Source organism: Piliocolobus tephrosceles, chromosome 16, assembly GCF_002776525.5.
Source record: "Piliocolobus tephrosceles isolate RC106 chromosome 16, ASM277652v3, whole genome shotgun sequence".
Taxonomy (NCBI): Eukaryota; Metazoa; Chordata; class Mammalia; order Primates; family Cercopithecidae; genus Piliocolobus; species Piliocolobus tephrosceles.
Genome location: NC_045449.1, coordinates 23,584,791 through 23,595,305, shown reverse-complemented (window position 1 = coordinate 23,595,305; position 10,515 = coordinate 23,584,791). Strand labels below are relative to the sequence as shown.

The 10,515-nt window shown below is 48.6% G+C and overlaps 1 protein-coding gene across 1 annotated transcript; it reads left to right on the top strand.

The window, feature by feature from the left end:
- The first annotated feature begins 1,117 nt into the window (after positions 1–1,117).
- Positions 1,118–7,452, top strand: LOC113219738 (NADH dehydrogenase [ubiquinone] iron-sulfur protein 5-like). Its single transcript, XM_026447111.1, has 2 exons — positions 1,118–1,154; positions 7,100–7,452. Exons 1-2 carry the CDS (start codon positions 1,118–1,120, stop codon positions 7,450–7,452), a joined length of 390 nt encoding a protein of 129 aa, XP_026302896.1.
- The last annotated feature ends 3,063 nt before the right edge of the window (positions 7,453–10,515 follow it).

Here is a 10,515-nt window from a genome sequence, read left to right as displayed (position 1 = left end):
GTTGGTGCACACCTGTAGCTACTTGGGAAGCTGAGGCAGGAAGATCACTTGAGCCAGGGTGGTCAAGGCTGCAGTGAGCCAAGATCCCACCACTATACTCCAGCCTGGGCAACAGAATGACAGACCCTATTTCAAAACAAAAGGGGGATAAATATTTTATATCACAGATGTTATTCATAAAAATTTGCTATAGGACGAAGTGGGCCAAAGTCCAAAGAAAAAGACCCAAAATATTCCTTCCTCAGGAACAAAAATCAGCCGGGATCAGCTGGGTTAAATACAGATGTCTGTCACTCCTGCTCTACAATAGCTTCAGGAAGGGACCCCTCCTTCAGTTCTTCTCCCATGATATCATGAACCTATCTGTGCCCTGGAACATTCCACAGCACAGCCTGGGTTTCCCTGACCCGGGGCCGGCAGGGGCTGGCCCACTCCCCTGGCAGTGTGAACAAGGCTCCCACGAGTAGTGGTTCTGCTGGCCAGGAGGCTGCTGAGGTGGCTTTTTAATCCTCCAGCGATGCCGTCCTAGTGATTGCTTTTATTAGGAAATGTAATGAAAAAGACTATATGAAGCCCCTGCCAGAAAAAAAAAAAAAATCTAATAAGATTTTGCACCAAGTGTGGCGAGAAAAGAAAGGGGGGAAAAAGCACATTAGGAGTCAGATAATGAGATAAATGAAAGACCGCGGGGAAGATCATTTTTGCAGACTTGCTGGATGGTTGTAAAATTTTTAATTTGCTCAATTTTCTTTTTTCGTTGTCTCTGACTCTCCTCATCTCTGTCTTTTACTGTCTTTCTGACGGTTGAACCCTTTCTCTCTTTGCCTCTCCCCTTTCCCTTGATTTTTCTGCCTCCGTTTCAGCTCTTGCCTTGGAAATGTGTGCATGCGTGCGTGTGTGTGCGTGCATGCGTGTGTGTGTGTGTATCCTTTCCCCATGGCCAAATCCTGCCTCATGACTTGGGTAGAAGGCTAAAATCTGGACAGCGAGGACCCCACCTAGTTAAGGGAAAAAGAGGACAAAGAACTGCCTCCCCCAGCCTTTGCCTTCTAGGGAGCGGCTGTGATTCAGCTAAAGAAAGAGAAAGAGGAAGAAATCAAGGGAAGGAGGGGGAGAAATGGACTATGGAGGACAGGAGATCAAAGACCAGGGAAGTAAGAAGGAAGAGAAAGCCCCCGCCGCTCCCGCAAATCAATTCCTGGCAACGCCCGCCTCTTCATCTGTGCTCTGAGCTCCTGAGCAAAATGCCACCTCTGTGGGATGCCAGGCCTGAACAGAAGGGCTCTGGGGCACTGGGCAGGCATGCAGGCCAGGCTACTGGGACCCCAGGCCTGCCTTGCCCTGAAGAGAGAGGTCTCCCTTCCCCAGGACCCCCCTCTCACCAACCACACTTGAAGTCCTCCCCAAAATCTAGTTTCACAGCCTGCTTTGGCAGACTCCTTCCTCCTGTTCCGAAATTGGGAATTCTGAGGTGCCTCTTGGCTGCTGCGCATAAGGCCCAGTTCACAGCTGCAGCTTAGGGGACTAAGGGTGGACACAATGAGCAGCTTCCCCACAGGGGGTCGGCAGAGGAAGGAGGCTGGGAAACTGAAGTACAGGAACGAGTGGCTTAGGATGGAGACACACTGCTAGTTATTGGGAGCATCTCTCTCGCTCCTCGGTCCCTTGTTCCTTCCCCAGTGGGGACTATCTGCTCTGTTTCCCTCCCAGAGACGTCATCTCTCTTGGTGCTTTCCCACATGCGGAAGTGTGGTGCTGATTACCAAGGGAATGGGTGTCTTCTGTACTGGCCATTACAGGAGATAAAAGGCCACCCAAATCAGCAAAGTCCATGGGAATGAGAGGACCTATTAGAAACCACGCATTCTGTACCCTTTGATTAACAGTTCCCCTTTCCCTATCCAACCCCCTCCCTGAGCCTGTGGTAACCATCATTCTTTTTTTTTTTTTTTTTTTTTGTTTTTTGGAGTTTTGCGCTTGTCACCCAGGCTGGAGTACAGTAGTGCGATCTTGGCTCACTGCAACCTCATCCTTCCGGGTTCAAGTGATTCTCCTGTCTCAGTCTCCTGAATAGCTGGGATTACAGGCGCCCGCCACCATACCCGGCTAATTTTTTGTATTTTTTGGTAGAGACAGGGTTTCTCCATGTTGGTCAGGCTGGTCTCAAACTCCTGACCTCAGGTGATCCGCCTGCCTCAGCCTCCCAGAGTGCTGAGATTACAGGCTTGAGCCGCCGCGTCCAGCCACCATTATTCCACTCTCTACTTCCATGACTTTAACTTTTTTGGATTTCACATATAAGTGAGATCATGTGATGGATTTGTTAATTAGCCTGACTTAATCATTCCACATTGTAAACATATACTGAAACATCAGGCCGGGCGCAGTGGCTCATGTTTGTAACCCCAACACTTTGGGAGGCTGAGAAGAGAGGATCACTTGAGGCCAGGAGTTTGAGACCAGTCTGAGCAACAAAGCAAGACCCCCCATCTCTACAAAAAATAAAACAAAATAAAATTAGCCAGGCATCGTACTGCATGCCTGTGGTCCCAGCTACTCAAGAGGCTGAGGCAGGAGGACTGCTAGGAGTTCGAGACTGCTGGGAACTATAATCGCACCACTGCACTCCAGCCTAGGTGACAGTGGGACCCTGTCTCTAAAATAAAAATAAAACAAAAGCATCACAATGTGCCCCATAAATATATATACAATTATTATTTGTCAATTAAAAATTTTAATCTGGGCATGGTGGCACATGCCTGTAGTCCCAACTCCTCAGGGGCTGAGGTGGGAAGATCACTTGATCCCAGGAGTTCGAATCTAGCCTAAGCAATGCAGCAAGACCGCATCTCTTAAAAAGCAAACAAACCAACCAATAAGTTTTTTAATTTAGAAAAAAGAAGAACTCACGCAAAAGACCTGGTGAAATATGCATCAACGGTACACTGGGGGGGTCTCAGGGAAGCTTCTAGGAATGAGGGTTATGTGGTGGGGTCTGACGGTGGGGCCCCAAACCAGGCTGGGTAGGGGAGGAAGAGGGCTAGGAAATAATGTGAATTGAAACAGAGATGATCGTCCCAATAGGGGAGATGAAATAGGTTCAAGGCCAGCTGGGAGGGGTGGCTGCTCCCAGACTGTGGAATAGAATAGGCTGGGAATAAGAGCTCATACACACATAGACCAGCTCATTGAAGTGGGAAAAATACAAACGAGCTAATACACACAGTGCGTCCCATGCTCCAGGAACTGCTCTGAGAACCGGAGGATATTTACTTATTTAATCTCACCACAACTATGGAGTCGGTACTATTGTTAACACCTCCGTTTTACACACGAGGACAGTGAGGCTTGGTGAGAGGATTCAGAACACAGCCGCCTTCCTCCAGAGTCTGCTCGTAACCACCCTACTCCAGGATAGGAGCCTAGGTAGGCAAAGTCATGGAGACGCGGGGAGGGGGGAATGGCACTGCACTTAAGAATGTGAACTTCTGGACCAGGTAGCCTGACTCTTACCTTCAGCGTGACCTTGGATAGGATCCTTAACGCTAAGGTCGGCCTGCAGAGAGGCACAAAGAGTGACTGGAAGCATGTTGGTAAAAATACAGGCACAGTGCTCTTCCTGAGCTCAGTCAGGGCAGTTTTTAACACCATTACCCTCTGCTTCCCATGAGATGAAGGAAGCATCTTTGGTGCTTGGCAACTGGCAAGGCTCAGTTTCCCACCTCTGATTTCCCACCAGAAACACAGGAGACGGACCCTCCGAGGGACTGACTTCTTAGGGGCATACAGTCCTGCAAACAGGTCCCGGCACACATAGCACAGCCCCTCTCCCCAGAGTCAACCACCCCTTGCTGTGTCCTGATGACCCCCAGTGTTCCCAGGCCCTGGGAACACCACCCAGTACTGTGACTCACTGCATTGTTCCAGGGAGTGTGTCACCCTTCCCTTTCTTGTCTCCTTCCCTCCCCCAGCCCCTGCTTTTCTCTTTATGGAGAAGGCACAAATTAGGCAGAAAGGAAAATGTTGACAGTTCCCAGCCCTCCCTTGCTGGGGATAAAGAGAAATACGTTAACGGCTGAAGCTTTAGGCAGATCAAACACAGTTTGTGAGATGCTTCAAATGTATTATTCATCTCACCAGTGAGATGCAATCTTGGGCTTTCTCTTTTCGCCCCATCACGAGGAAACCTCAGCTACTGTGAAGATGCTGGGCTCCAGAGGGGAGGGGGTGCTTTCAGAATACCATCTTTTCAATTAAATCAACAAGTCCATCTTGTGTCTGCCCTGTTTCTTCTGAAGTTTTCCAAATGAAATGGGTCAACTTGCCAGAGAATCTAAGAGTACAAAGGCTGTGGGTGACACCCACAAGTATTGGGCAGTGACAAGCACCTGGAAGCAAAGAGGAGACCTGGAATCAAATCTGAGACACTTAGCGAAGGCAGGAGTTGGAGCCAGTCCTAGAAGCTTCTCCATGTCCACATGATCTTGAGGCCATGTAACTCTCATGAGCTAGAACTCCAAGAGGAACCATCTCGGCTGTGCTTTTAGCTCTGCAGCGCCACTGCAGAAGGTGGCACTTAGGTCCCTGGTGAGGATCCAGGTCCAGCCTTGGGTTGTTGCTGTACAACTTTTGGCCTTGTAATTTGGACTGGTGGAGGCCCCTGCCCACCTGCCTGGGGGTTCTACACCCATTCCTTGCTCCTCCTCCTTTTCCCTTTGGCCACTGAGGTCCCTTTGGGCTGCTGCCAGCATCCTAGGGTTCTTCACCCCGAGAAGAAGCTGTCCCAGCCTACCATGAGTTTGCCTCACTATCTCACAGACCTTACATGTGTGCTGTGTTGAACAAATCAGATGTGGGAGTAGGGGGCAGGCTCTGCTGATGGAACAGAAGATTGGGACAGCCCAGAGGGAAGGAAATTTGACGTGATGGATCAAAAAGCCATAAAGTATACACCACCTTTGACCCAGCAGTTCCATTTCTTAAAGCACCCCCAAGGAAAACTAGATAAGTGTGCAAAGATATTATTGGGTTTGCCATTACTTTCAATGGCAAGAACAGCAATTACTTTTGCTCCAACCTACAAAAAGATACAAAAACGTCCATCTCAGCTTTATCTATAATAGCAAGACTTGCAAACATCTTAAAACCACAATAATAAAGGATTGATTAAGTAGTAGCCTCTGATCTAGTCATTTAAAATCAGATTCCAGAGGAATAACAGGAGGAAGTACTATATCAATATATTTTCATTCTAAAAAATTTCCCTTCAATCCTTACCCAACCTCATTATTCTTCCCAAAGGTACTCATTGTTATCAGTTTAGTTTGTATCCTCTCTGATCTGTATTTTTGAAGAATCACATTTAATGTAAACAAGTAATAAAACCAGGTTATGCAAGTTTGTGACTATAGATGCATGCATCTATGCAAAGAGAAAAGGCTGGCTGAAATGTGAACACCAAAAATGTGAACAATATTCAATGTTCAACTCCAAATAGTGGATTACATATGATTTCGTACTTTCTTCTACAGGAATTGCTGTATTTTCTACATGAACAGAAAAGAGAAACAATGTTATTTTTTTTATTTTTTTTTTTTAGTAGAGACGGGGTTTCACCGTGTTAGCCAGGATGGTCTCGATCTCCTGACCTCGTGATCCACCCGTCTCGGCCTCCCAAAGTGCTGGGATTACAGGCTTGAGCCACCGCGCCCGGCCTAACAATGTTATTTTTGAATACAGTGAAACAGAAGCAATTGCTGGCACTGGCTGCCTCTGAGCAGTGGGAGAGCCCGTTCACCGTATACTCTTTTACGCCTTTTGAATTTTGTACCTTGGGCACGTATCACCTATTCCAAAAATGAATTAAATTTTTAAAAATTTAATATGGCAATAAAATGAAATGAGGGGGGTGGTGGTGAAGACCTCCAAAGGACAGCAAGCCCTGATATTCTGAGAATCTCTAAAATTCCTCAAGCTGTACACTTTCTGAATCAGCTCAGGATTCACTCCAATATTGCTGGTCTTTTTCTGTCTCACCAGACAAGGAATTAGGGCCTGTAACCTGGAAGCAATGAGGTAGGGTCTAACATAAACCAGGCTGCCAGGCAGAAATAACTTTATAATAATATACAGTATAGCAGCAATAATGGCTCAGTTGAACCCGTTTTCATACTTTTTCAAAGAACTTTTCATCTCCCTTTGGTTCTCCACATTTTTCTTGAGGCTACCCACCGCTGTCAGGTTCCCGGGGAGGAAAGGATGGTACCCAAGACCTTGTCTAAAGGGTCATTGTTTGAAGCCTGCAACAAGACTCACATTTCCCGAGGCTGGGTGTTGGTCTCAGACAACAATTCTCTCTCCTTCCCAGGGCCCATTTTACCCGTCAACACCCAGCTTCTCTCATCTGTCTCTGAGCCTCAGGTTCCTCACTTGTAAAATGAGGGTAATCAGCGTGGTTGTGAGATGTGGTTGCCAGTCAACAGACTGGCAAGGGTGCCACCCGCTAGAACAGAAGGTCCCCAGGGCTGCAGTGGCTTGCAAGCGTCCACCCTGGGGGAAGAATCTAGACGGCAAGTCTGAGGCCTGGTATAGCCATTATTTATCAGCTGATGACAGATATTTTCAATCCACCATGTTGTGAGAATTAAATAAGACACATGCATCTGTGTTTGAGGATGCAGGCCATCCACCTAGCCTAGAAAACACTGCATGAAGGATGAATTCTCTCCAGCCCCACCAATCCCATCTTCCTATGCCTCTACTATTCTGACATCTCCTTGTATTGTCACTGTGTAACTTGCTTCATGAACAGTGTCCCCAGACTAATTTCCTCGACAACACAATTTGGTTCCTAACCATTTTAATACGTCTCGTAGTAGATTCCCAGAAACTGTTTGCTGAATGAATAAGTAGATGCTATTTATAAGGCCATGATCCTCGTAAATTCTCACTAGGCTGCTTCTTGTTCCTGCCCCTGAAGCTGCTGAAGACCTATGCTCCCTGTCTGAACTCACTCTAAGCTGGACCAAGAGGAGGTGGGAGCAGAGAAATTCAGGGGGCAGCACAGTGTGGTGAAAGTAGACTGGGGGTCTTCCTGAAGTGGTGGCCAGAGAAAGACAAGGATACAAGTATCGGATCGCCGTGCCTTTCTTGGACATCCAGCAAAGGTTCAGCCTTAACACAGATCAATGGTGGGCAATCCAGAGTGCTGAACAGCCCTACAAGATTGTTGCTCAATGCCATGCTTTTGAAAAAGAATGGATAGAATGTGCACGTGGAATCAGTGTTATCCAGGCAGAGAAAGAGTGCAAGATAGAATGTGATGATTCCGTAGAGTGTTTGCTTCAGCGGAAAATGATGGGTACTATCAGGAAACAGCAGGATATGCTGATAAAGGAAGGTAAGTACACCCCTCCACCTCACCACATTGGCAGGGAAGAGCCTCAGCCCTGAGCAGAGCAGCTGCTGATGTCTGGAGGTTGATTTTCCTGTTCTCTGTTCTCCACTATAAAGGTTGTTTACGGAAAACCTCCTTGTCAAAGTGTATAAAAATAAAGGATTGCTCCATCCTAAAAAAAAGAAAAGAAAAAGAAAGAAAAGAAAAGTAGACTGGGGCTGTGGTCCTGGCCATCAGAGACTTAACCTGTCTGGACTCAGTTTCTACATCTGTATGTGATCATTAGAGCAGATCGGGTTTGAAAACTCGAATGCCCACGGAGGCTAGGAAAATAATGTAGAGAAGGCAACAAAGGGGGAAGGTGGCACCCTCCCTTTGTTGGAGAGCAGGCATGCTCCTTGCACAGCACTGCCCTTCAGTGCCAGCTGATCATCTCCAATTGATGCAAGACTGTGGGTCAAGTCTTGTGGCAAGATTGTCTGATCTTTCAAAGGAAGCCAGCAAAGTGGATTTTTATGTGAAGTCTCTTGAGTAGGTCAAACTCAAGTCCATAGGCCATTTACAGCCTGGAGGCCACTGGTTTGTGCTCTGAGCACCAGCGGACCACCTGGCTTCGTTCCAGCTCTTCAATTCTGTGTGTTCAGGAGAGGGGAACATTCTTGGAAATACTGTTTAAAGGAAGGACCCAAAGTCTGGACCTCATTCTGGCTGCTGGGCCTCCGGTAATTGCCAGCCTGACCCCTAAACTGCAGGTTTATGCAAGGCATATCCCCTGTCTGCCAGCTCCCCGGCCCCGCTGACACACACACACATCAGGGAGCAGAAATGGGGGATGAGGAGGAGACAATGATCCTTTGTCCTGGGGTGGGCCAGGGTGCAGCCCGTCCTGTTCTGCCCCTCGGAGTGTCAGCCTTGCCTACAGAGCTAGGCCTAGGGGCAAACTCCCCGCCCTTAGACTGCCCCGCACAGGGGTGCCTATCGGTGATATAGTCTCACCTAATAAATTCCCGTCAGAAAGCTGTCAGGGCCTGGGAAATAAATAATGATATTTAACATTTTGTAATAACAACAATTAACCAGTAAATAATGTCCTTTAAACTGCAAACGCTAGAGTAAATTAATTCTTCTAATGAGCTGTCAGGCACGGAAGAAAAAAGTCCCCGTGTTCTTTGTTGCCAAGCGGCTGCCATGTGAGCAGCGGAGGGAGCTCACCTCGGGCCCTGGGAGCTCATTACAGGGAAGCACGAGGCGCGGGGTTCTCGAGGAATCAGCCCGGCCTCGCCTGCACCCACGTGGGCACTCAGCCGCCGCCCGCACCCGGAGCCCCACGGTCCCGCCCGCATTGCGCACCGCGCCCCCTCCAGGTGCGGATCGCAAATGGGCAGCACGGAGGGCGTTTCAATTAGAGACCTCCCCCCCTCCCTTCTGGTCGCCTGGGCGGCGCTCAGCCTTGAGGTGGTGGGAGACAGGAGCTGGGAACGGAGGAGGGAGGAGGGGGAGAAGCCTGCGCGTCCCTAGTCGTTGCTGCGTGACCTTGGAGGGGTTCCTTGCCCTCTCTGGGCGGGGAGGTTGTAAATGGAAATGTGAAGCTAATCAAACCAGATGTGATTACTTCTGAGCTCCTGAGAAGTCCGTGACCATAAAAAGACACCTAAGAGTGAGGCAGCTCTTTATGTACTGATTCGGAGTAATCTCCAAGATATATTGTCAGGTGACAAAAGCCAGGCACAGAAGAGCTTGCAGGGGATGTTATGTCTTGTGTATTAAAAATAAGACTCAAGAAAGAGAATATGTGTCCGTGTTTGCTTGTATATGTCTAGACAGGAAGCAGGTAACTTTGCTTGCCTCTGGGGAGGAGAACCTGGAGATGGGGGCTGGAGGGAGAGTTCAGTGAACAACCTTTTATACCCTTATTATTTGAACCATGTACAGGTATTACCTATTCAAAAAATAAACGTTACGAAAAACAAAGCCATACATGTCAGGGGTCAGCTTTTCTCTCAGTAGCTTTCAGGGAGTGGAAGCCACAGGGACCCAGCTGAACTGAAGACCCATCTGAAATCCCTCCAGAGAGAGAGAGAGCGCGCACTGCCTCTCTAATAACTTATTCTAGAGACAAGCTAATGAGTCAGGAAGTCCTTCCCAGTAGCTAATCCCATTCCCTCCTGCTATAATTTTAGTTTCTCTCTTCATGTTCTGTGTTTGGTGGGTGAAAGGGCTGATAGATAATTCTCTGCAGAGAGCTGGGGGTAGAGGACAACCACTATATGGACAGGAGAGAGTGAAGGGCAGCCCCAGCCCTCTGGAGCCCACAGGCCTGGGTTTGAATTCACTTCTGTCACTTGCTCACTGTATGGTGTAGTATGTCACTCTCCCCACTGCGCTTCCGCTCCCCGTGGTCCCCGCCTCCCTCGGGGAGGATATTAAGTGCTGAGCCTGGTGAACAGGCATCTCCTTCCCATGGAAGCCTGCAAGTCCATTGCTGCCCAAGACGGATGGAGACCCCCTGCACAATCCTGGGTCATCTGCCCACCATAGATCCCCAGATCTATGCCTCTCCCAGCTGTGATGCCCAACCCCACCTCCCACCCGGAGCAGCCAGATACAGCCTCCCTATGGCCAGAAGCAGCTTTGCCTATTTGGCACCTAAATTGTCATGCCCTGAATCCAGAACAGGTTCAAGGTAGCTGGTGGCTGAGAGATAGTGTTGGAGCCAGAAATCACCAGATGTGATCACTTCTGAGCTCCTGAGAAGCCCGTGACCTGAGATACCTAAGAGTGAGGCAGCCCTTTACACACTGGCCCAGAGCTTGAGGAAAGCACTTGAGCGGCTGCTATGGGGCTTGGGGTGAGAGAGGGGTTCAAGCCAGGAGAACTCCCAGCCCTCTATCACCATCTGACCAACTCCCCCTTTATGTATTTTGTATCCTTGCCATCCTCATAAAGTGTCTTTTGATGAAAGAGTTTCTTAGCTGGCCAGGTGCAGTGGCTCATACCTGTAATCCCACCACTTTGGGAGGCCGAGACAGGCAGATCACGAGGTCAGGAGTTCAAGACCAGCCCAGCCAACATGGTGAAACCCCATCTCTACTAAAAATACAAAAATGAGCCGGGCGTGG

Bases quoted from the DNA above. Each gene is read 5' to 3' on its own strand.
- LOC113219738 (XM_026447111.1), top strand. From the start codon at position 1,118: ATGGACTATGGAGGACAGGAGATCAAAGACCAGGGAA. The intron at 1,155-7,099 runs GTAAGAAGGAAG...GTCTTCCTGAAG, and splicing joins GGAGATCAAAGACCAGGGAA to TGGTGGCCAGAGAAAGACAA.